General features: G+C 32.9%; 4 protein-coding genes across 4 annotated transcripts; 1 reads left to right on the top strand and 3 right to left on the bottom strand.

Annotated features, from left to right (window-relative positions):
- Positions 1–5,221: 5,221 nt before the first annotated feature.
- LOC131598599 (alpha-amylase-like) lies at positions 5,222–12,121 on the top strand. Its single transcript, XM_058871181.1, has 5 exons — positions 5,222–5,310; positions 5,397–5,526; positions 5,614–5,775; positions 11,528–11,541; positions 11,608–12,121. The coding sequence occupies exons 1-5, from the start codon at positions 5,230–5,232 to the stop codon at positions 11,932–11,934; spliced, it is 714 nt and encodes a 237-aa protein (XP_058727164.1). The 5' UTR covers positions 5,222–5,229; the 3' UTR covers positions 11,935–12,121.
- LOC131594159 (alpha-amylase-like) lies at positions 8,858–10,588 on the bottom strand. Its single transcript, XM_058866252.1, has 3 exons — positions 10,445–10,588; positions 10,234–10,363; positions 8,858–10,130 (listed from the first exon to the last, which is right to left on the bottom strand). The coding sequence occupies exons 1-3, from the start codon at positions 10,523–10,525 to the stop codon at positions 9,073–9,075; spliced, it is 1,269 nt and encodes a 422-aa protein (XP_058722235.1). The 5' UTR covers positions 10,526–10,588; the 3' UTR covers positions 8,858–9,072.
- Positions 12,122–16,058: 3,937 nt separating the features above from the next.
- LOC131594158 (alpha-amylase-like) lies at positions 16,059–17,696 on the bottom strand. The gene is made up of 3 exons (XM_058866251.1): positions 17,540–17,696; positions 17,322–17,451; positions 16,059–17,218 (listed from the first exon to the last, which is right to left on the bottom strand). The coding sequence occupies exons 1-3, from the start codon at positions 17,624–17,626 to the stop codon at positions 16,158–16,160; spliced, it is 1,278 nt and encodes a 425-aa protein (XP_058722234.1). The 5' UTR covers positions 17,627–17,696; the 3' UTR covers positions 16,059–16,157.
- A 1,311-nt stretch (positions 17,697–19,007) lies between these two features.
- Positions 19,008–20,292, bottom strand: LOC131594156 (sterol carrier protein 2). The gene is made up of 4 exons (XM_058866250.1): positions 19,949–20,292; positions 19,810–19,870; positions 19,395–19,497; positions 19,008–19,291 (listed from the first exon to the last, which is right to left on the bottom strand). The coding sequence occupies exons 1-4, from the start codon at positions 20,075–20,077 to the stop codon at positions 19,210–19,212; spliced, it is 375 nt and encodes a 124-aa protein (XP_058722233.1). The 5' UTR covers positions 20,078–20,292; the 3' UTR covers positions 19,008–19,209.
- Between the last annotated feature and the right edge of the window lie 4,709 nt (positions 20,293–25,001).

Raw genomic sequence — 25,001 nt, 5'->3', positions numbered from 1 at the left:
GTCTTTTGGTCCAAAATTGTTTAAGTTAGATTAGTAGTATATAAATAGACGGGGTCTGAGGTTGTTGAGAGAACATTGGTTTGTTATTATTCACTTGTAATCTTTTAAGTTTAATTGAGAAAGTGAATAGTAAAACAGTTATAATCAATATTGATTTCTTCTTCTTTCCTCTTTTCTCTATTTCGTGAAACTAAAAAGTTTTCTCGTGTTTGTTTAAGAAACACAATCTTTCTCATAGTTATAATTTTTCTTGATAGCACTCGTTACAACAAACTGGTGTGGTGAGCGTGGAGGAGAAGATTCCATCAACAAATTATGAGATTGAGAAATTCACTAGAGTGAATGATTTCAGTCTATGACGCTTGAATATGCAAGCCCTTCTTGTTCAACAGGGCTCATTAGAAGTGTTGAAAGGATCAGAAAAGATGGATGATGCCCTATGTTAGGTACCAAAATGTGTTAATATTTAGTTTAGTAATTTGTGCTTTTCAATTCTATTTTATGCAAATTCTTGAAAAATTCCCTTGTTTTAGTGTCAATTGTCGTACAAGAATTTAATCGAGTAAATCATTTGTATATAATCAATTTTTGGTAAGAAATTTCAGGTTTAGGTGTTTTGTGGAAGCTTGGAGCATGGATTGGCCTAAAAATGGATTTCAAGCAAAATAAGGTGAAAAACAACATGCTACAGGGCGGGCTTAGCGCGCTCATAGTGCGAGCATAACAGGTTGGACAGAGATTTTGGCGCTATGCCCCAGTTTGGCGCGCTTAGCGCGTTATGGCGGTTTAAGAATTTCAAGTGGGCGCGCGCTTAGTGCGTAAGAGCGAGCTAAGCGCGGTCTGCGACTTTTTTAGCACTATATATATTTCAAATATGATATTTTGGGGACACTTCACCTACTTTTGGGAGAGAAATATCAGAGAAAAATACTGTTGAAGATAAAAATCGAAGAATCGAAGCCGGTTTCGCACTAATAGTCGAGAAATCATCGTTGATGCTTGATCATCTTCTCTTTTTCCTTGTTCTTGAAGTTACCATGTCTATGGAGAGCTAAATCTCTCTTGTGTCAAGATTAGAGGTAGTTAACTTGTAGATTATGTATTTCTTTTGATCTTTTGTGTATGAACCTGGTTGATGATTAATATACGATGAATATATTGTTGTTTATGTTATATTTGTTGATTTGAATCACTATTGATAGATATGTTTCAAACCATGACCTAAAAGATATTCATTTGTCAATGAACAAACTCTAGAGATAGATTTGTGAGTTGATAATCACTTGTATCAAGCTTTAAAGATTATCATGTTGATTGTTGGCATGAGAGATCATTTAGTGGTTGATATGATAATACTCACGATATCTCTTTAGAGATAAACGTTATTGAAAGGATACGTGATTATATTGATCATTAATAAGTTCATACGCTTGATCAATCAAATATATATGAAATAGGTTAATGAGACCTAATCTTGACACGTTTTTCTCAAATCATTCAAAACTCTACTTTTTACCGTCTTTAACTAATTTTCATGCAATCGTTACTTTCCGTTACCAAAACTTTTCCAAAACCCTTACTCAAAATATTATTAACTGTAGAACAGCGGTAATATCACATCAATCCATGTGGAAATGATAAAGCAAATACTTACCCTGTAAAAGTGTTTCAACACCCTGACAGAGAAGGAGAAGACAAGATGATAGAAAAATCCCACAGCGCCACCGTATTGAGCCTTGGTTATAAGGTTCTCCGACAGTTTTGAAGGAGAAAATTGCGGCAGGTGTGTGGATAAAACTCGGAGGTTTGTACATGACTAAATCTTTGGTTAATCGTCTCCACCTGAAACAAGCTCTGTTTTCATTCAAGATGAGTAAAGACAAAGTCTTGACTGAACAACTAGATATGTTCAATAAGCTGATTCTTGATCTGGAGAATATTGAGGTTACCATCAGTGATGAAGATCAAGATTTGTTGTTGCTTTGTTCTTTATAGAGATCTTGACACATCGCAAGTGTACGACAAAATGTTAGAGTAGTAAAAGATCATCGAACCACAAGGACCAACGGTTGAGTACTGAACTCTGTTATATCTTTGTATATCTAGAGGGATCGAAATTTGGTATTTTAGGGGCAACTTAAGTGAAAAAGTACTTAAGTTAAAACAACTTATTTGAAAATCACTTTTAGAAAATAGCTTAATTGAAATTATAATGAGACAATCAGGGCTTAGGTTCACGATTCCTTACTCAAGCATCTCTGTATGATCACTTTTGTTTTAATACGAGAATTTCTACGTGAATTATAAAAAATAGATTATTGTGGACAATGCATGCTTTCGCTAGCGCATTCTCCTATCTCTAAAGAACAAAATGATCGTCGTCTTTCGCTCGTGCAGAAGCGTTGATCAGTGATCATTATTTTGATACAACTTTTAAGATGAGAAGTTTCTCAACTTCGTTTGAGCACTTTCGCGTCATCAAACTCTGTCATCTAAAAACTTGTTGTTGGGTATTGATACAAGTCCTTTCGGATCGCGATCAATACCTGAGAAATCTTTTACTTTCATAACAAGGGTTGAATAAAATAAATCTCAAGTTTTAAGAATAAACGTGTGTTAATTCTCGTATCATATTCAGACCGATCATATAAATAGCCATGAATTTGGTCTCATGACCCTTAGCCCCTAAAGGACTACTCACTCATGGACAGGAATAGAACATACAATTTTTTTTAATAGAATACAACATGATAAATAATAGTAAAGAAATGATAAATAAAACTCGAATATATAAAATCTTGATCCAATGCTCCAATGGAGACTTGAGTTACAGAGCGTGAAAATAAAAATACGATAAAAGTTGGATTCTTTGTCCTTACAACTTATGAGATTTTATTTCCTATTTGAAACATGGAAATAAATATTTGTGATCAATAATCATTACATTAGGAAATATCTCAGATTAATTCCCATTAAAAATAGGATAAACTCGGTGCAAAGGTCTCAAATGAGAAGCAAATCAAACCGAAAAAGGAAACAATCAAAAATAGTTTTCCTGCCTGTTACAGCCCGTAATAGCCATCACGGGTACCCGCCGTAACAAGCCTATGGATTTTTGGCCTGAGAGCTTCAAAAGGGAGATCTAGGGCGTGATGCTGTTACGGCTCGTAATGGGTGTTACGGGTGGCCGTAACAGCTTCCTGGTTTTTGTATGGGAAAAATACGACTTTTACATTTTCTTCACATTTTATCCGATTCGATTCCCTTTACTTCCAGAATTAATATTAGGACCTGAAACAACAGAAGAAGTAATACCAAAGCCTAAAACGAGGAAAAACGGATAAAAGTAACAAAATAACCAAGTGAAACTAACAATAAAAACGATGCAAAAACCACTTATCAGATCTCATGATTACTTTAATTAAAGAAATCTTGTATGTAAGAGAGTCCCTAACCTTTGAAGAAGTTCAATCAACCTTGTACTCGAAAGATTTGAACGAAAGAAAGGAGCCGAAGCCATCTTCCGTCTGTGAAAGATTTTCTGTAAAAGGAAAATTCTTGAACAAGGATGGTAAGTTTGAGAATAAGAATGGTAAAGGTCCACAAAAGTCTTATAGTGGTGATATTTCTGTTATTCGATGTTAACATTGTAAGAAGGAAAATCATACCAGAAAAGTGTGTCTTGACATATTGAAGAGTTATGGCGATGACAAGGACAATGACAATGCGACCATTGTTCAAGATGATTATGAATCATCTGATGTACTAGTGGTTTATAGCAAAAATTCTAGTAAGGAATGAAATATGGACTCAGGTTACACTTGGCACATGACTCCGGAGAAAGTTGTTGGCTGATGATATTAGGTATGTAGCTGATCTTAAGAAAAATTTGATTTCTCTTGGTGAATTCGACAAGAAAGAATATATTTTCAAAGGAGAGCAAAGTATCCTAAGGGTAATGAAGGGGTCGAAGGAAGTCTTGAGAGACATCAAGAGGCAAGGCCTATATACCTTTGAGGCCGAGGTTGTAAGTAATTCAACGATGTGGAATCAATAAAACTCGTGTTGAAGATTGAACTATGACATAAGAGACTTGGCCACGTCAATAAAATAGGCCGTACCGAATTGTCGTAACAAAATTTACTATGTGGCGACAAGGTCGAAAAACTGGAGTTTTGTGAACCTTGTGTACTTGATATATTCTGTAGGATAAAATTTAACAAAGATAAACAAAAAACACATGAATCTCTTGATTATGTTTTGTGGGTGTCACGAACAACTTAGAACAATTCAATTCAGAAGTAACAAAACAAATCTAATGCTTTAATGAAAATAAAAACATTATTTAAATGATATACAATATAAAAGAAATTATACAAAAACAAGTTTATATTTACTAAAAGAAATTATACAAAAGTGTATGGAAAAATATTTGTTAACAGGGGTATATATATAAGACTTAATAATATAACCATACAATTTAATTATGAAAATTACACATAAAAATATTATAAATTTTTAATAGTCTTTCTCTTAATATTGCTTTTATTCTTTTTTTTTAAGAGAGATATTTTTTACATGATATATATATAAATAAATGTTATATTATATTATAATATTGAAATTTAACTATGGTAATTATATTATAAAATTATAATAGTGTTTGGCGTGATATTGTTTCAATCCAATTTTTCACATTATTTTTGTCAAAAAAAATAGATAGAATATTTTATACTAAAAGATGTTCAAATGTTGACCCATTTATATAAAAGTTAAAAGAGAGCAATAAGAAAATAGAAAATGTAAGAATTAAAGAGATCAGATAAAATTAAAAATCATATTTTTGTTTTTGTTTTTGTTAAGAAAAAACTAAAAATATATATTTTATATAAAAGATGTTAAAAAGTTGTTTTAATAAAGTAAACATTAAAAAATATATATAATTAGAAAGTTTGAGAGTTAAAAAATAAAATAAGAAATTAAAAAAAAACTATTTTCCCATAAGAAATGAAAAAAAAATATAATAATTAAAAAGGTATAATAAAAGTTTTTTAAAAAAAAATGGGACATGGTTAGAACGACACGTAAGTAAAAATGTACATACATTAATGAACCTAGTATTTGTTTCTTTTTTTTTTTGTTTGTTTGTTTACTTCATGCAATACCGAGATGAAATCCTCTATATAAGTTACATAACCTCATACACCCTTCTACAGCACATTTGAAGCAATGGATTCTCTTCCTTTCATCACTCTTTTCTTCTTCCTTTCATTTCTTCCTCTCTTAGCTTCTTCTACCTTACTCTTTCAGGTACACTTTTCCAACCCAAATATACATTTCATAAATAAACAATCTCATTGCATGTTTGCATATAATGAATGTTTCTTTTTTGACAGGGATTCAACTGGGAATCAAGTAGCAAAGGAGGATGGTACAACTCTTTGAAGAACACAATTCCTGACTTAGCTAATGCCGGAATTACACATGTTTGGCTCCCTCCTCCTTCTCAAAGTGTTGGACCTCAAGGTTTCTTTCTACATTCTTCATTCATAATAATCAAATATTAATATATATGATATACATATGATTGTTATTTATTATTGTTGAATCTAGGGTATCTTCCTGGAAGGCTATATGATCTTGATGCATCAAAATATGGAACAAAGGATGAACTCAAGTCACTGATTGCCGCTCTCAGCGATAAAGGAATCAAGTCTGTAGCTGATATAGTCATCAACCATAGAACAGCCGAGAGAAAAGATGATAGAGGAATTAGTCCCTCACAAAAAAATTGACCCAACTTAATCTCTTACAAAATTTAACCGAATCATATTAGTCATTCTGCTAATATTTTTCTCAAATCGGTTTTTTCCTACCTCTAAACCGGTTCTTTTCACACTTTTAAACCGTGACTGGACTGATACGTTAGATTTTTTTATTTTTTATTTTTTAAATATTAAATTAATTTTTATTTTTAATTTCATTTTTAAACAATTATCAATGACTAATATAAAAAAAAGCCAAAATTATTTCTTATAAAGTAATTTTTAAATAAGTAATTTTCATGATTTCTACTAATATTAACAAATTTTATACATAAATTTTTATCTATGAGGTCTCAAATCCAAGTTCCTTCAAGGTAAATGATTTTCACTTTACAACTAGACAAATCAATTTCTATCGTTAGTTAAGTGACTATCATTTACAACAAGACAAATCAATTTCTATTGTCAGTAAAGTGATTATCATTTACAACTAGACAAATCAATTTCTACGGTTAGTAAAGTGACTACCAATAACAATTAGACAAATCAATTTCTATTGTTAGTAAAGTGACTATCATTTACAAATAGATAAATCAATTTATATTTTATTAAATTGAATATCATTTAATCTGAAGAGACTTAGGTTCGAGACCATATTGATACAAATTTTGTATTTTGTATTTTAAATTTAGAATTGTTTAAGATTAACCACATGGGTCTGAGTTCAACTCCTTATAAGAAACAATTTTGGCTTTTTTATATTATTAATTTATAATTGTTTAAAAATGAAATTAAAAATAAAAATTTTAAAAATGAAAATAAAATAAAATCCAACGTGGCAATCTAGTCACGGTTTAAAACTATGAAAAAACCGGTTTGAAAAAAATATTAATATAAGGACTTATATGACCCGGTTAAATTTTATAAGGGATTAAATTGGATCTATTTTATTCTGAAGGACCAAAATGACTCGTGTAATATTTGTGAGGGATCAAAATGGATCTTCAAGTTAATATGCTATATGGGTTAAAGGAAATACAATTTTTTTGGGTTTGAAAATTGAAGAATATTGTGGATTTAATGATTTTTTTTGAGTAATTTTCTAGGTTGTTGTATTAGTATCTTGGTTGGGTTGAAGAAAATAGAATTTATGGAAGATCAAATATGAAAAAAAAAACCAACCGAAAGAAAAAGATGTTAAAGAGAAAATGCCAACTCATATGCCACATGTGCCACGTCTACAGATCCTAAGGTCTGTTTGTAGTAAATAGACGGAAAGAACGTGCTCTGTTTTTTAAACTTAAGGGATTGAATTGAACTTTTTAAAATTAAAGGACCATAATTGACATCGAGGCAAAATTAAAGGACGAAAAAAAAATATTTTCACTAATATTTACTATGTTACCACTCTTTCCCTCCAAGTGTTTGCTTGTCAATAGAAACATCTTTCATAAAACTATTGCATAACTAGTGGAACCCAAGAGGTAATTCACCAATTGAATGGATAGATGATAACACTCATTCCCTCTAAGTGTTTGCTTGTCAATAGAACATCTTTCATGAAACTATTGCATAACTAGTGGAACCCAAGAGGTAATTCACCAATTGAATGGATAGATGATAACTCTTACATTTCTTTATCAACAACATCCATATTTGCAAGAAAAACATGAGAATTAAGTTGATATCAACATATTGTTTCACATCCACTATAACATGTAATGAATTATATATATATATATATATATATATATATATATATATATATATATATATATATATATATATATATATACTAATCTCCATAGGGCTATTCTCATATGGTTGATCTCAATATCTTACATTTATTCATCCTAACATCATGTTGTCCAACAGATGTGTCTTCACATGCATGTTCCTTGCACTAAAACGCATCCTCCTTTAGGTTCAGGGCACCTTACAATATGGTTTGCATCTCTATCTTCCTCTCATCAAGAAATTTGTTTCCTACACAGATGCTGATTGGGGTAGATGTTCCGACACTCGTCGATCTACTTCGAATTAATGTGTTTTTCTTGGTGACAACCTAATTTCGTGGTCTTCCAAAAGACAACTTACGCTTTCTCATTCCAGTACAGTGCAGAGGCTAATGTGGTTTCATAATCATATTGGCTCTGCAACCTTCTCTTAGAGTTATATTTTTCAATTTTTCAGACTACTCTCGTGTATTGTGACAATGTTAGTCCTATCTACCTATCCCGCAATCCTATCCAGCCCCACCGTACAAAACACTTTGAGATGAACATTCACTTTGTTTGGGAGAAGGTCGCTCGTGGTCAAGCCAGCGTTCTTCATGTTCCTTTTCAACATCAGACTCCTTATATCTTCACCAAAGGTCTCCCTAAAATTCTCTTTGATTATTTACGGACCAGTGTAAGCATTCGTCAAACTCCCGCTTCGACTACAGGAGATGTGATAGAATATGTATTTATTTGTTAAAGTATACTTGTATATAAATTTCACATCGACTATCGACTATAACATATAATTTATTTGTAATTCTCTCTATATAATAAAGTCTTCACAGAGCTATTCTCACACTTTAATCTCAATATCTCTCAATATGTTACATGATATAATTTTAGTTGGATAAAGTTAATTTTAAAGTTTCCATTAAGAAATTTCTATTAAAGTCCTTGATAATTCAAATGCATTGTGGAAGCTTTTGAGTCCGTTTCGTAGAAAACAACTCATGAGAAAAGCACTTTTGGAAGTCTGGAAATTCAGAGTTGCGAAGGGAAAATCGATTACCCCTATTTGAAAAATTGATTTCCTGAAACTCGAAGTGTTTTATTTTTAGATTTTCAGTTCTGAAAATCGATTTCCTTCGCCGCGATAATTTGTTTTTCAACTGTTTTATGGGCCGGTTTGGTTCCAAGTTCTCTCTCATGTAATATGGTCAATATTAATGCCATTTACACTATTTTTCCTCAATTACTCTCTCTCACTCATTATCTCAATATTCTCCATCTTCTCTAATTCTCCATTTTTTTCCATTAATTCACCTACAAGCTTTGTGCGAGTTCCAACAATTTCAACTTCATTTCATACAATTATAAAATAAAACTCGTAACAGTTGAATTGACACTTACAGTAAGAACTAGTAGTAACATAGTGAATATTACATTCTTGAACAAATAAAGCATACATCATACAAGATTTTTTTTCTTAAGCACACATGATTATCTTATACAAGTACTTAGAGTTAAGAAGTAAAATGATACACATAATTTATAATAAACACCAAACACTATTATTTGTCTTCAATTTATTCACTCCAAACAGCATAATCTTTGCCAGAAGCAGCAACATGGAAATTTGATGGAACAAGATTTCCAAGATCCATCTTTGGTCCTATCTTCACAATAACCTTGTTGTCTATCTTTGCTACATAAACATCGGCATCAGCAGCTAGAATGTTCACACTGCTTTTCTCGTTTATCCCATTCTTCTGTCTTATTGCAGCCAATTTTGTTATCTCATCCTTCAAACCCCAATCAATGAAATGATCATAGAATATTGATGGTGTTCCAGGATGTGTTAGAATATATGCATAACCCTGAATCACTTTATCAGAAGGAAATGGCCAAAGTCTCTGAGTTGAACCTGTATCATGATTATCAATAAACGTTACACCGTTTTCGGGTTTTATACCGATCAATCCAGGTGGTTTTCCGTTTGAGTCTTTCAACCTCCATAGTTCACCTTCTACAGCAGCTTGAAGAATCCCTTTGGTGGTAAAATCGAATGCATTAACAACACCGCCGCCAGAAGTATCAACCCAGTTAGCAAGTTCGCTTCTAGCCGCGTCTTGATTATAGTTAATCTTCCCATCATTACCATTGGAAAGTGAGTTCCAATACTCTCCAACTGCAAAATCTGGTTTAGTGTTCTCCACGTAAATTTTCGTTATGCTAGGAGCATAACCTTTGACGAAATCGAATCTCCATCCGGAAAATCCAATTTCGGTTTTGAGCCAGTTCAGCCATTCGGATAACTCTTTTTGTACTTGTGGATTGAGATGATCAATGTCAGGTGCAGCTTGATAGTCCTCTCCGGTATCATCGTTTCCTTTGCCATCAGAATAAGTGGTGTCACCTTTGCATATGAAAGATGGACCCCAATCAAGCTTTGAATCTGGAGTTCCACCTTCGAAGATGCAATAAATTCCTCTATCGTCTTTTCTCTCGGCTGTTCTATGGTTGATGACTATGTCTGCTACAGACTTGATTCCTTTATCGTTGAGAGCGGAAATTAGTGACTTGAGTTCATCCTTTGTTCCATATTTTGATGCATCAAGATCGTATAGCCTTCCAGGAAGATACCCTAGATTCAAACAATTAACGATATTATATAATGAATATCGATCATGATTCATGATAACGTATGTATTAATATTTGATTATGAATGAAGAATGTAGAAAGAAACCTTGAGGTCCAACACTTTGAGAAGGAGGAGGGAGCCAAACATGTGTGATTCCGGCATTAGCTAAATCAGGAATTGTATTCTTCAAAGAGTTGTACCATCCTCCTTTGCTACTTGATTCCCAGTTGAATCCCTGTAAGAAAAAATTCATTATGTACATACATGCAATGAGATTGTTTGTTTATGAAATGTATATTTTGTGTTGGAAAAATACCTGAAAGAGTAAGGTAGAAGAAGCTAAGAGAGGAATAAATGAAAGGAAGGAGAAGAGAGTGATGAAAGGAAGAGAATCCATTGCTTCAAATGTGTTGTGTTTGAGCAAAATGTGTATGTGGTTGTGTCTCTTATATAGAGGATCCATTGGTTCAAATGTGTTTGATTTACTATGTGTGTATGCGGTTTTGTAACTTCTATAGAGAATCTGGTTATTGCGTGAAGTAAATAAATACAGTATCATAACAATAATTTGTAGTATTCTAATAAAATCAAGAAACGGATAGGAGTTATTTCCTCCGTCCAAATTATCATATAGTAATTCAATTCTATTTAATACTCTTATTTCAAAAATATACTCAAGTAATACTCATTTGTCATTTCACAATTGGTGAAATATTGATGAGAATATACATAAAGCCATATCTATAAGGGGGTTCTTTGTGTATGATTGAATTGCTGATATATTTGTCCGGATAAGACATTGGAAAATCATCATGGATAATATCCTAAGGATAGTTTAAGGTATGGAACTAGTGGGAAACAAATACTAGGAGAGTCATAGTTTCACATTTAGAGGGCTTAAAGTTTGTCAGGTAGTCAAGTAGTCTTTTCACTACAAATGCATACAAAAAAAAAAAAAAAATTGTATTATCATTTAAAATTTGAATGTTTTTTTAACTGATATGGTGCTTTTAAAGGGTGTCGTGCTCCATAAGTTGCTTTGATTAAGGAAGATTGGGAGTAAAATACTGGATTTCATTCTTAAAACAGTAATGTTGCATCAAACTATTCGTTCATTTTATCAATATTTTAAGAGTATACTCTGATTTCTATTGTGGAAAGTGTCATGCAGTGTCATGATAATATATAGAATCAATTAAAATATTGAAGACTTTGCCGATATAACTTTACCAAAATGGGATTAGGTTTAATGTTTCTTAGTTGAACAATTTCAACTATGACAGTGCATGTCACTTTCAAAGATCAAAGAACCAACACAATGATTTACTCATGTTTTAATATTTCAAAGTGATTGATCTCCAATGTTATATAACGTCAATTAAATTGTTCTTTGTATTAGCATCTGCAAAGTTGGTAATGTTGAATATGTATTTGAAACTAAAGTAAATAATGTTGAGACGCATTTGAGAACATATCCAGACACAAGAATATGATTACCAGTTTACAGTGATTCAGGGTTATGCATATATTCTAACACATCCTGGAACACCATCAATATTCTATGATCATTTCATTGATTGGGGTTTGAAGGATGAGATAACGAAATTGGCTGCAATAAGACAGAAGAATGGGATAAACATGAAAAGCAGTGTGAACATTCTAGCTGCTGATGCAGATGTTTATGTAGCAAAGATAGACAACAAGGTTATTGTGAAGATAGGACCAAAGATGGACCTTGGTAATCTTGTTCCATCAAACTTCCATGTTGTTGCTTCTGGTAAAGACTATGCTGTTTGGAGTGAATAAATTGAAGACAAATAATAGTGTTTGGTGTTTATTATAAATTATGTGTATCATTTTAATTCTTAACTCTAAGTACTTGTATAAGATAATCATGTGTGTTTAAGAAAAAAAATCTTGTATGATGTATGTTTTATTTGTTCAAGAATGTAATATTCACTATGTTACTACTAGTTCTTACTGTAAATGTCAATTCAACTGGTACGAGTTTTATTTTATAATTGTAAGAAATGAAGTTGAAATTGTTGGAAGAAGCACAAAGCGTAGGTGAATCAATGGAATGAAGTTGAAATTGTTGGAAGAAGCACAAAGCGTAGGTGAATCAATGGAGAAATGTGAAGAATTAGAGAAGATGAAGAATATTGAGATAATGAGTGAGAGAGACTAATTGAGGAAAAATAGTGTAAATGGCATTAACATTGACCATATTACATGAGAGAACTTGGAACCAAACCGGCCCATAAAACAGCTGAAAAACAAATTATCGCGGCGCAGGAAATCAATTTCCACAACTGAAAATCTAAAAATAAAATACTTCTAGTCTCAGGAAATCAATTTTTCAAATAGGGGTAATCGATTTTCCCTTCGCAACTCTGAATTTCCAGACTTCCAAAAGTGCTTTTCTCATAAGTTGTTTTCTATGAAACAAACTCAAAAGCTTCCACAATGCATTTGAATTATCAGGACTTCAATAAAAAAAATTAATGGAAACTTTAAAATTGACTTTATCCAACTAAAATTATATCATGTAAGATATTGAGAGATATTGAGATTAAAGTGTGAGAATAGCTATGTGAAGACTTTATTATATAGAGAGATTTACAAATAAATTATATGTTATAGTCGATAGTCGATGTGAAATTTATATATAAGTATACTTTAACAAATAAATACATATTCTATCACATCCCCCGTAGTCGAAGCGGGAGGTTGTACGGTGAGGCTGGATAAGATTGCGGGATAGGCAGATAGGACTAACATTGTCACAGTACACAAGAGTAGCCTGAAAAATAGAAAAATGCAACTCTAAGAGAAGGTTGCAGAGCCAATATGATTATGAAACCACATTAGCCTCTGCACTTGTTTACTGTGGAAATTGGTAAACAACCGCTGGTCCTCCCAAAGTCTTGAAACTGGGTTACTTGCAAGATCGACCAGTTGATCTTAAGACCACGTGCTAAATTTCTTCGGGATTGTATCTGTTTCGTCAAAGTGTTTGCCTAAGAAACGTTTTCTAAGGCTGGTAACAAATACAATGTTTTTCCACACTAACTGCTAGTGTGGACCGACAGGTGACTCGTGACCGACGGGGCGAACTTAGACTTAGACTTGGTGATATTGTGACTACTCCGACCCTGACCTTCTGGGGGTGACTCGTGACCACCAGATAGTGTCGACTCAAGGGTAGTTTTCTGATGACAACAACCAGTTTCAGTTTACTTGGTTGAAGCAATGATTAAAAGACAGAACAAATATTGATTGAAAAGCACAATACAAATGAAAGCTCCGAAGCATATGATTAACAAGTAAAAGGATTGCATTGAAATTAAAGATGGTGATTCACATACATCAGAACTCTTAGCAACTCTTGTTTCCTGAAGGGAGGAAAATGGGCATAGTGTAAGCAAACAGTTTGATTGTAATAGTGAACACACTTTTCTACATTATCCTGGCCTATTTATAGGCTTTACATGAAGTAACCTCCTAGTACAATCTACGGCTAAGATTTAAATTATCAGCAACCGCCTCACAGGATCTTTCTTTGTGTTTTGGCGCCCTTGGCACACGATTCTGGTCTGGTAACTGTTTCCTTAATATTTCAAACTTTGAATTTTGAACTCTCGCGCTTCATTTTTTCTGATAACCGTCTTATGTCGATGCCGCGTCCCACTATCGAACGCTTCATCTAAAAAACTGCTAAGTATGGAACCTCCAGGTTCGACTTCTGTTCTTGCTTCGACTCCTAACCATTTCGACATCATCTACTGTCGACTTTTGCTTTGTTGTACTTTTGTGCAGGTTTCCTGTTAGAATGAGGGAGTCCTCTGATGAGGACACGTGTCTTGTTTTGCCTCTAAGAATTTTCTTAAGGTAACAGCATTGTATTGGAATGAGAAAGCCCGAGTTGTCTTTTGGAAGACCATGAAATTAGGTTGTCACTAAAAAAAACACAATAATTCGAAGTAGATCGACGAGTGCCGGAACATCCACCCCAATCAGCATCTGTGTAGGAAACAAATTTTTCAATGAGAGGAAGATAGAGATGCAAACCATATTGTAAGGTGCCCTGAACCTAAAGCAGGATGCGTTTTAGTGCTAGGAACATGCATGTGAAGACACACCTATTGGACAACATGATGTTAGGACGGGTAAATGTAAGATATTGAGATCAACCGTGTGAGAATAACCCTATGAATATTGTTATATATATATATATATATATATATATATATATATATATATATATATATATATATATATATATATATATATAATTCATTACATGTTATAGTCGATGTGAAACTTATATATCAGTATACTTTAAAAAAATACATATTTTATCAATATGTTCATATCAACTTAATTTTCATGTTTTTCTTGCAAATATGGATGTTGATAAAGAAATGTAAGAGTTATCATCTATCCATTCAATTGGTGAATTACCTCTTGGGTTCCACTAGTTATGCAATAGTTTCATGAAAGATTTGAGAAGCAAACACTTAGAGGGAATGAGTGTTATCATCTATCCATTCAACTGGTGAATTACCTCTTGGGTTCCACAGTTATGCAATAGTTTCAAGAAAGATGTTTCTATTGACAAGCAAATACTTGGAGGGAAAGAGTGGTAACATAGTAAATATTAGTGAAAATATCTTTTTCGTCCCTTAACTTTGCCTCGGTGTCAATTATGATCCCTTAATTTTAAAAAGTTCAATTCAATCCCTTAAGTCTAAAAAACAGAGCACGTCCTTTCCGTCTATTTACTGCAAACAGACCTTAGAATCTACTAACGTGGCACATGTGGCATATGAATTGGCATTTTTTTTCTGTGTAATCGGTGGGTTTTTTTTCCAGATTTGATCTTCCATAAATTCTATTTTCCTCGACCTAACAAATACACTCATTAAACAACCTAGAAAATTACTCAAAAAATTCATCAAATCCACAAAATTCTTCAATTTTCAAACCTAAAAAATTTGTATTTCCTTTAACCCATATAGCATATTAACTTTATTATAATCAATTAAAGGAAATATACAACACTATAATCCATTTTAATTTCTATCTTCATAATCAATTAAACAAAGCATTATGATTTTATTAATATTCAATTAAGGAAAGCATACATACCCATAACACGTTTTAATTTCTCTCTATGCATAATCTGGGCTTTAGAACTAGGAAAAGGAGGCGGAATCGGGGTTGTGTGAGAAACGCGATCTCTGCGCATTGCTTCACCGAGTGTTTGCTCTGTTTATACCCAATCAGAAAAAAATTGAAACTTTGTTGTCTTCCATGGAAGATAGCTTACAGCTCTGTGTCAACATGAAAAGGGAAAGGAAAACGTGGAACAGTTTCTCGGTGAGAAGTTGGGGGTGATGCCGAAGGGGGTTCGAGCTTGCGCCACAGGGTGGGGTGGTGTGGAACTCAGAGGAATAAAAGTTCATTATTTAATTTTAATTAATTTAAACTTGTCGCATAAAACTGCAATTAAAGAAGAAGAAAACTTTAAGTTTCTCCACGGCTACATGATTCACTCTTTTAGTTGTTGATTTTAACTTAAACATGTGAATCTGCATTGAACATAACATTTAGTACTTGGAAAATATTGCATAGGTTCTAAACTATTAAAAGTATGCAAGCGAAATTGAGAAAGAAGATGAAGATTATTAGTCAAAATCCAGAAAAAATTCAAGTGATGGATTTTTCCGTCGGTAACCCACGTGGAATTCTACATCAACAACGCCAGATGGTGTTATAGATTGACTTTGACTAACGGAATAAACGGAAAGGAATGTAAGTTTGCAGAGTAAAATGATCAAAATAAATTTTTTAGAAGTTAAGCGATCATAATGAACCCCGAGACAAAATTAAGGAACGAAAACTGTATTTTTTCTAAATCATATTATATTCATAATCAGTAAAGTACATTACATTGCATACAAGATATATTCTATAGAGAAATACAGTATTATAATACAAACCAAATATTATTCATTGTCCTCCATTTATGCACTCCCAAAAACAGCATAGTCTTTGCCAGAAGCAACAACCTTAAAACTTGATGGGACAAGATTTCCAAGGTCCATCTTTGGTCCTAACTTCACAATAATCTTGTCATCTATCTTTGCTACATAAAGGTCGGCATCAGCAGCTAGAATGTTCACACTGCTTTTCTCGTTTATCCCATTCTTCTGTCTAATTGCAGCCAATTTTGTTATCTCATTCTTCAAACCCCAATCAATGAAGTGATCATAGAATATTGATGGTGTTCCAGGATGTGTTAGAATATATGCATAACCCTGAATCACTTTATCCGAAGGAAATGGCCAAAGTCTCTGAGTTGAACCTGTATCATGATTATCAATAAATGTTACACCGTTTTCGGGTTTTATACCGATCAATCCAGGTGGTTTTCCGCTTGAGTCTTTTAACCTCCATACTTCACCTTGTACAGCAGCTTGAAGAATTCCCTTGGTGGTAAAATCAAATGCATTAACAACACCGCCGCCAGAAGCATCAACCCAGTTAGCAAGTTCGCCTCTAGCCGCGTCTTGATTATAGTTAATCTTCCCATCATTACCATTAGAAAGTGAGTTCCAATACTCTCCAACTGCAAAATCTGGTTTAGTGTTCTCCACGTAAATTTTTGTTATACTAGGAGCATAACCTTTGACGAAATCGAATCTCCAACCGGAAAATCCGATTTCAGTTTTGAGCCAGTTTAGCCATTCGGATAACTCTTTTTGAACTTGTGGATTGAGATGATCAATGTCAGGTGCAGCTTGATAGTCCTCTCCAGTATCATCATTTCCTTTGCCATCTGAATAAGTAGTGTCACCTTTGCATATGAAAGATGGACCCCAATCCAGCTTTGAATCTGGAGTTCCGCCTTCGAAGATGCAATAAATTCCTCTATCGTCTTTTCTCTCTGCGGTTCTATGGTTGATGACTATATCAGCTACAGACTTGATTCCTTTATCGTTGAGAGCGGAAATTAGTGACTTTAGTTCATCCTTTGTTCCATATTTTGATGCATCAAGATCATATAGCCTTCCAGGAAGATACCCTAGATTCAAACAATTAACGATATTATATAATGAATATCGATCATGATTCATGATAACGTATCTATTAGTATTTGATTATGAATGAAGAATGTAGAAAGAAACCTTGAGGTCCAACACTTTGAGAAGGAGGAGGGAGCCAAACATGTGTAATTCCGGCATTAGCTAAGTCAGGAATTGTGTTCTTCAAAGAGTTGTACCATCCTCCTTTTCCACTTGATTCCCAGTTGAATCCCTGTCAAGAAAACATTCATTATATATATATACATACATGCAATGAGATTGTTTGTTCATGAAATGTATATTTTGTGTTGGAAAAATACCTGAAAGAGCAAAGTTGAAGAAGCTAAGAGAGGAAGAAATGAAAGGAAGAAGAAGAAGAAAAGAGTGATGAAAGGAAGAGAATCCATTGCTTCAAATGTGCTGTGTTTGAGCAAAGTGTGTATATGGTTGTGTCACTTATATAGAGGATCCATTGGTTCAAATGTGTTTGAACTTTGATGTACTATGTGTGTATGCGGTTTTGTAACTTCTATAGAGAATCTGGTTATTGCGTGAAGTAAATAAATACAGTATCATAATAATAATAATTTGTAGTATTCTAATAAAATCAAGAAACGGATAGGAGTTATTTCCTCCGTCCAAATTATCATATAGTAATTCAATTCTATTTAATACTCTTATTTCAAAAATATACTCAAGTAATACTCATTTGTCATTTCACAATTGGTGAAATATTGATGAGAATATACATAAAGCCATATCTATAAGGGGGTTCTTTGTGTGTGATTGAATTGCTGATATATTTGTCCGGATAAGACATTGGAAAATCATCATGGATAATATCCTAAGGATAGTTTAAGGTATGGAACTAGTGGGAAACAAAAACTAGGAGAGTCATAGTTTCACATTTAGGGAGCTTAAAGTTTGTCAGGTAGTCAAGTAGTCTTTTCACTACAAATGCATAAAAAAAAAAAAATTGTATTATCATTTAAAATTTGAATGTTTTTTTAACTGATATGGTACTTTTAAAAGGTGTCGTGCTCCATAAGTTGCTTTGATTAAGGAAGATTGGGAGTAAAATACTGGATTTCATTCTTAAAACAGTAATGTTGCATCAAACTATTCATTCATTTTATCAATATTTTAAGAGTATATTCTGATTTCTATTGTGGAAAGTGTCATGCAGCGTCATGATAATATATAGAATCAATTAAAATATTGAAGATTTTGCCGATATAACTTTACCAAAATGGGAATAGGTTTAATGTTTCTTAGTTGAACAATTTCAACTATGACAGTGCATGTCACTTTCAAAGATCAAAGAACCAACACAATGATTTACTCATGTTTTAATATTTCAAAGTGACTGATCTCCAATGTTATATAACGTCAATTAAATTGTTCTTTGTATTAGTATCTGCAAAGTTGGTAATGTTGAATATGTATTTGAAACTAAAGTAAATAATGTTGAGACGCATTTGATAACATATCCAAACACAAGAATATGATTACCCGTTTACAGTTATAGACATTGCTTATGTTAAACCAGAACAGAGGGTTATTTCAATTATCAGATTTCCTAAACCAAAATGCAAAGTTAGATTCTCATGACAGATAGGTTTAGTTTTTATAATCCCCGCAATATGTTTCAGCTGTGAAACAGCATTATAGTTTGAAAATTGATCGATCATTCACAAGCTTTCACAGAATCACAAGTATAAACTTTAATAATAGGCTCCATGATGCATTGATCCATATATTGATGGCAGAAACAAAGGAAAAGATAGCTTAACATGATAAATGATCAACTACTTTAAAACTTGAAACATACAATTACAGACAGTATTATAAAAGTCATTTGAAAGATTTCCAAAGCACTATTTTCCATTACTATTTTCTCTTGAAATTGGTTGTATTAAACTATAGATATACCCCCCTCGGGTTATATATTTTTATTGATTGCTTTATAACAGACATCTCTGCTCAGTGCTCACAACTTGGAAGGCTTTGGGAAGATATCGGGAGTAAATTTCTGAGCGGCACTCAAACTTCCCTTAATCTTCATCGCACCTCTGTAAACATACACACAAGCAAAGCAAGTGAATGGATAAACAAAGAAGAAAAGATAAAGCCAGTAAAAAAAAGGAAAACAAATCTCTAATTAATTTGTTGAACCTCATGAAAGCCATCTGAGGATTCAGCTTTCCCATTGCAAGCTTAACAAAGTCTTCATCTTTAAAGCAAAAAGTTGCATCTGGCTTTCCACCTTCATATGCCCCTATATACAAACACAGACCCAAATAATCATACTTTGACCGTATTCAAAGGGCCCAATTCGCTGCAAATACACTAAAATCTTTACAGTATGGTTGCAATTATCCATAATTGCAATTGCATAATACCCTAAAATCTCTACATTATGGTTGCAATTATCAATAATCAATCAAAATTGCAATTGCAGAAACCATAAAATTTTGACATTATGATTGCAATTATCCATAATAGCAGTCAAAATTACCATTGCAGAAACCCTAAAACATAGACATAAGAAGCCACAATTTCATATAAATGAACTGAAAATGAAACAAACCTTTGGTAACCTCTCCTTTCTTGAGATCAACAGTATAGAAAACTTCATCGACTCCAAGTTTCTACAAATTCCCAAAAATAATACAATTCAGAAATTAGGTCAAATTGAAAAGAATTTCAAAATTTCAAAATTAAAAAACCTTAGGAGCAATTTGAAACTGGTAAACAAGTCCAATTTTCTTGACGAGTTGTTTGCCAGCATCGGTGCTGAAATGTTGCTTCATCAAGTCGATAATGGCTTCAGATTTGAGGTTGGATGAATCAGCCATGGCTTCTTCTTCTGAATAAAACAAAATCTACCGAATTGAGATAACTATGGCTTCTTTTTCAGTAACTGGTGTTTTTATAATCGGTTGTGATTTTTCTGTTACGGTGTGTGTGTTATGGAAATGGAAATAATTAATTGGAAATAATTAGTTGTTTAATAGTATTTTTGGAAACGGTTTTAATGACATTACTTTCACGATACGGATATGAATGGGGTAAGTGTTAGGCGTTGAGCGATGACAATGATAATAATGAGTTTCAACAACCATCTCTGACACGCACTTAAATATCCATAATATCATATTATTAAGCTCTCTTTTATTACTATTACATAAAATATTAAATTTATTGTATAATGATGGATAATTTAAGAATTTAATATATAAATCAAATATATTAGTTATTCACATTAAATTTAAAAAATGAATATTTTTTATAATAGTAATTAAAATAGTACTTTCACTATTAAACATGTTATTACTAATACCAAAAAATATATATAGCTTACTATTAAGGGAAATTTTATCTGGATAATTTTTTATTATTATTTAATGCAATGTTTTAAAAATCAGATTGAACCGGTCGGTTGAATTGGTTTAACTTCGAACCGTAATTTGATATGGTTCAGTTTGAATTAACAAATTTTTAAGTCTATAAAATTGGGATAAAATTGCTTCAACTGCGAAAAACTGAAATAATTGCATAACCGAATCAATTTCGCCGAACTAGACTGTTCAAAAAATCAAGTTAAAATTGTATAGATGAAAGATAAAAAATAAAATTAGAATACATGAGATAATATAAATGCAAATAGAAAGAGAAAAAAATATGTAGTGTTCATGGACATAGGATAACTCATGTTGATCTCGAAAGAGATGAGAAAAATTATGATAACAAAGAAACTCATGTTGATCTCGAAAGAGATGAGAAAAATTATGATAACGAAGAAGCTTTGGTAAAATCTCACATGACCCATGGTCCATGTGGATTATCTAAATGGAATATCTAAAAATGGAAAATGTTTAAAGTACTTTCCAAAGAAGTTTTAAAACAAAATAGTTGTTGATCAAGATGGTTTTTCAGTTTATTCACAGAAGAGCTAATGGTGCACATATTGAAAAGAGTGGTGTAACTTTGGATAATAGGCATGTGGTTCATTACAGTTCAAGTTTGCTTATGAAATATCAAGCTCTTATGAATACAAAATGGTGCAATCAGAGTACATCTATCAAGCACCTTTTAAAATATATAAACAAGGCAAGTATAACAGGTTTTGTTGGGCCGGCTCTGTTGATATAGAGTACAAGGGATGTTCTTACCCGCATATAAAACAACCACCAACATAGAAAAAAGAAGAAATTCTAAACCAACTTAAATTTAAGAGAAACAACTAAGAGGAGTTGTGTGAATTTCAAAAAAGGTTACAGTTTGAGTGAAAAATATCTTTTATAATAAGAGTTTAAATAATCTTACACATACCGTCAATAAAAACTCTTATATTTATCGTGTCATTTCAATATTTTAAAAATAAAAATAAAATTTATTGTGATGCATAGCTCTTATTTATTGACAGTGTAAAATAATTTTACACTGTATTTTCTTTTTTAATAAACCACTTCGATGCTTCTAATTTTATTTTTCAAACCATATCCTGCATATTACAAACAAACCTTTTCGTTGAAAAGTGTTATATTCCTGTGATTTCAAATACACCAAAAGACCGCCACCATATGACTCCTTCCTTGCCAACTTTGGTCTTGCTTCTAAGACCGTTTCTCTAATGGCTGAAACCAAGGCCGTCTCAATTTTTTGGAGGTCCTGTGTAGATTAGTCATGATTCAACCATGACAAAATAATTAGAGGCCTTATTTATCACCATTTTAACAGTGACAAAGATTTATGAGGCTTTATTTAGTTACGATTTAATCGTAACAAATTTGAGGCCCTGTGCGATAGTCCACCTTACACGCCCTCAAAGACGGCCCTGGCTGAAACTCCTCCAGACCAGACCTGCATAAGACACTAAAACATACAACTTTTATTAGAAGTAACTTTTATTATTTCTTTTCAAATATAACTTACCAAAAGATTATTATTTAAATACTTATTATGTTCTTTACCGAATGTTCCTTTAAAAAAAACAAATTATTTTTTAAACTATCATTATTAACGTTTTATATAATATAAATTTTACAACTTTATTAAAATTTAACCCAAACTATATTACATAAAGAGATAAAGATCAATTTAAATAATGAAAAAATGAAAAGTATTATAGATGAAAATAATTCTTGTTTGAAAAATAATAATACTTATTAAAAAATATTTTTTTTAATATTTTATTATTTAAATATAAAAATTGAGATGTCAGATACATTTTGAAATTATTAAGTTGAATTAATGGAATGTTTTATTTACTTTTTTAATAAACATGAAAAATAAAATATGACAATTAAAAAGAACTTATAGAATCAAGTTTGGTTGTATATGAGTGATCTTGTTGAGACTCTTATCATTCCTGTCTCAAAAAATAATGAATCTCAAAGTCTCAGTCATTTTAGACCCATTAATTTATGTAATGTTCTCTATAAATTTGTCTTTAAGGTTTTGGTTTGGTGTATTATATCCCATTTGAAAACTCTCATTGGTCTTCTTCACAGTAGTTTTATCCCTAATCAAAGTATTGTATATAATTCTCTTATAGCTCAAGAGATTATTCACTACTTGCATATCAAGAAAGGAAAATTAGAATTTCTTATGTATAAGATTGATTGTGAGAAGGCATATGATTGTGTGGATTAGAATTTTTTGAAAATCACTCTAGTAGAAAATTAAATCTAGCTGGTTAAGTTGTATGAAGGTGCATAAGGGACACATGTTGGACACGATATCCCAGCATGTTGGTACAACATTTGGGCCTTGCCCAATAGATCATTGTTGTTGCATTTTGGAAGATTCTCTAGTTAAAGATTGGATCAGATTTTATTGCTATTAGTTTAACAATATGCTTAGGTGATTTATTTGACACCTAGAAGAAGATTAATTCAGATTTAAATGAAGATTTAAATTTGAATTTAAATTGAAATAAATCATGTCCCACGAAACCTGCTTATCATAACAGATCTAGAATACATAGACACTATGTTCTGAACATGAATACATTTGGTGTTCCTTCTAATCTTTAAATCCAAGTGAGAAGAATAGGGAAAAGGGACAGGAATAACATCATTTATGCCATAGAGGAAGGAGTGAATGCCATCCCCATCCCCTTTCCTTTTTCTTGCTTTAGAGCTTTGTCTAGGACTAATGTATTTTTCTTGAGGAAGTAAAAAAGGAATCTGAAAGGAAAAAGGGAACAAGGTCTCCTCAAACAAGGAACCAAATCTTTTGAAGAAGTCCAAACGCGTAAGTAATGTGTTCACTTAAGGAAGTAACTACTGTGAGAAGTGGAAAAGTTCCTACACCTCGGGGACACGTGTAAGAAGAAGGAATTAATTTGGGTTCCCTAAAAAAACCATCATTAGCTGCATTAAATTCTACCCATGTCCTCTTCATTAAGCCCTCAAGTTTTCACAATTGAGTGGCATCCTGGTGTCTTTAAATCAATCAAGTGAAACTCCACGTCTCCCAATAACGTTTAATTACCATAAGTATTTAGATGGAAGTGGTGATTCACCTCCCAGTAGAGGGGGATTGTTCCCACATTCTCCCTTCCCAAGTTGAGGGACCCGCCTCCCACTAAAAAGGACGCCTTCAACTGAGGGACTTGTCCTAAGCCGAGGGACTCACCTCCAATTAAAAAGGTAGCCTTCTGCTGAGGGACTCACCCTAAAATGAAGGACTTTCTTCCCATTAAAAAGGCCGCATTTAGCTGAGGGACTCGCCCCAAGATAAGGGGCTTGCTTGCCATTTAAAGGGGCCACATCTAAAAATATGTATCCTGCCTCTTATCAAAAGGCTCGCTCTAAACTGCAGGACAAAACCTGAAAGAAGTCTTAAAATACTTTGCTCTTTACAAGCCCTGAAGCCAGAGGGATTGTGTAGTGTTATATTTGTGAGAGTCCTGAAATAGGGGCAACATAATGATTTACGCCCCATGGGGTGACGCTTAGGTGTTACCTTTGCGTAAAATGGGTGCTCACCCTTAGAATATACACGTGAGCAGTACCACTATCTCTCCACTAGTCATGTAGACTGGGTCATATCACGACTTCCTGAAGAATAGGTACTCAGCAACCTCCCTCAGTCAAGGGGGAAACGTTACCACCTCTTAGGATTTTCTAAGCCGTAGACTCAAGGACCTCTATAAATACTTCTACCCTAACGAGAGAGGAGAAAAATCATAACTTATGCAGAATACTACATAATACCCTACACACATCACTTACATACAGAGCCGCTCACCTCATGTGTCGTAAATGTTGTAGCACCACCATACTAGTTCTCTCCTTGCCGCGGGCAAAGCCATAACCACCCTCAAACTGTTATAAATTTACTAAGATCTATGAGTATTCCCTACCATTATAAATATACCACACACGACTTTTGATCCTCTCATTTCTCTCCATTCATCTCTTTCCTCTCTATCTCTCTATTAATCTCACACTCTCTATAAATTAAAAATATTTAATAATAAAGAGAGAGAGAGTGATATTAGGAGAGAGAGAGAGAGGAAGGAGAAAAATGAATAGGAAAATAGAATGAGAGGATTCAAGTCCATCATGCATAGGGATGACAACAAACATGGATTGGGTAAGGTACTGTGGTACATGTCCCAACACCCGCAATTTAAAAAATATCGTACCCGAGCCCGTGCCCGCGTGGGCACCAATGTTCATACTCCTACTCTTACCCTATGGGTACCTCAACATCTGTACCCGTTCACCCGCGTTTGTAGTAAAATTAAATCGAATAATTACAAAATAT

This window comes from Vicia villosa, linkage group LG4 (assembly GCF_029867415.1).
Source record: "Vicia villosa cultivar HV-30 ecotype Madison, WI linkage group LG4, Vvil1.0, whole genome shotgun sequence".
Taxonomy (NCBI): Eukaryota; Viridiplantae; Streptophyta; class Magnoliopsida; order Fabales; family Fabaceae; genus Vicia; species Vicia villosa.
Note: the sequence above shows the minus strand (reverse complement) of the source record. Positions and strands in the feature narration are given on the sequence as shown.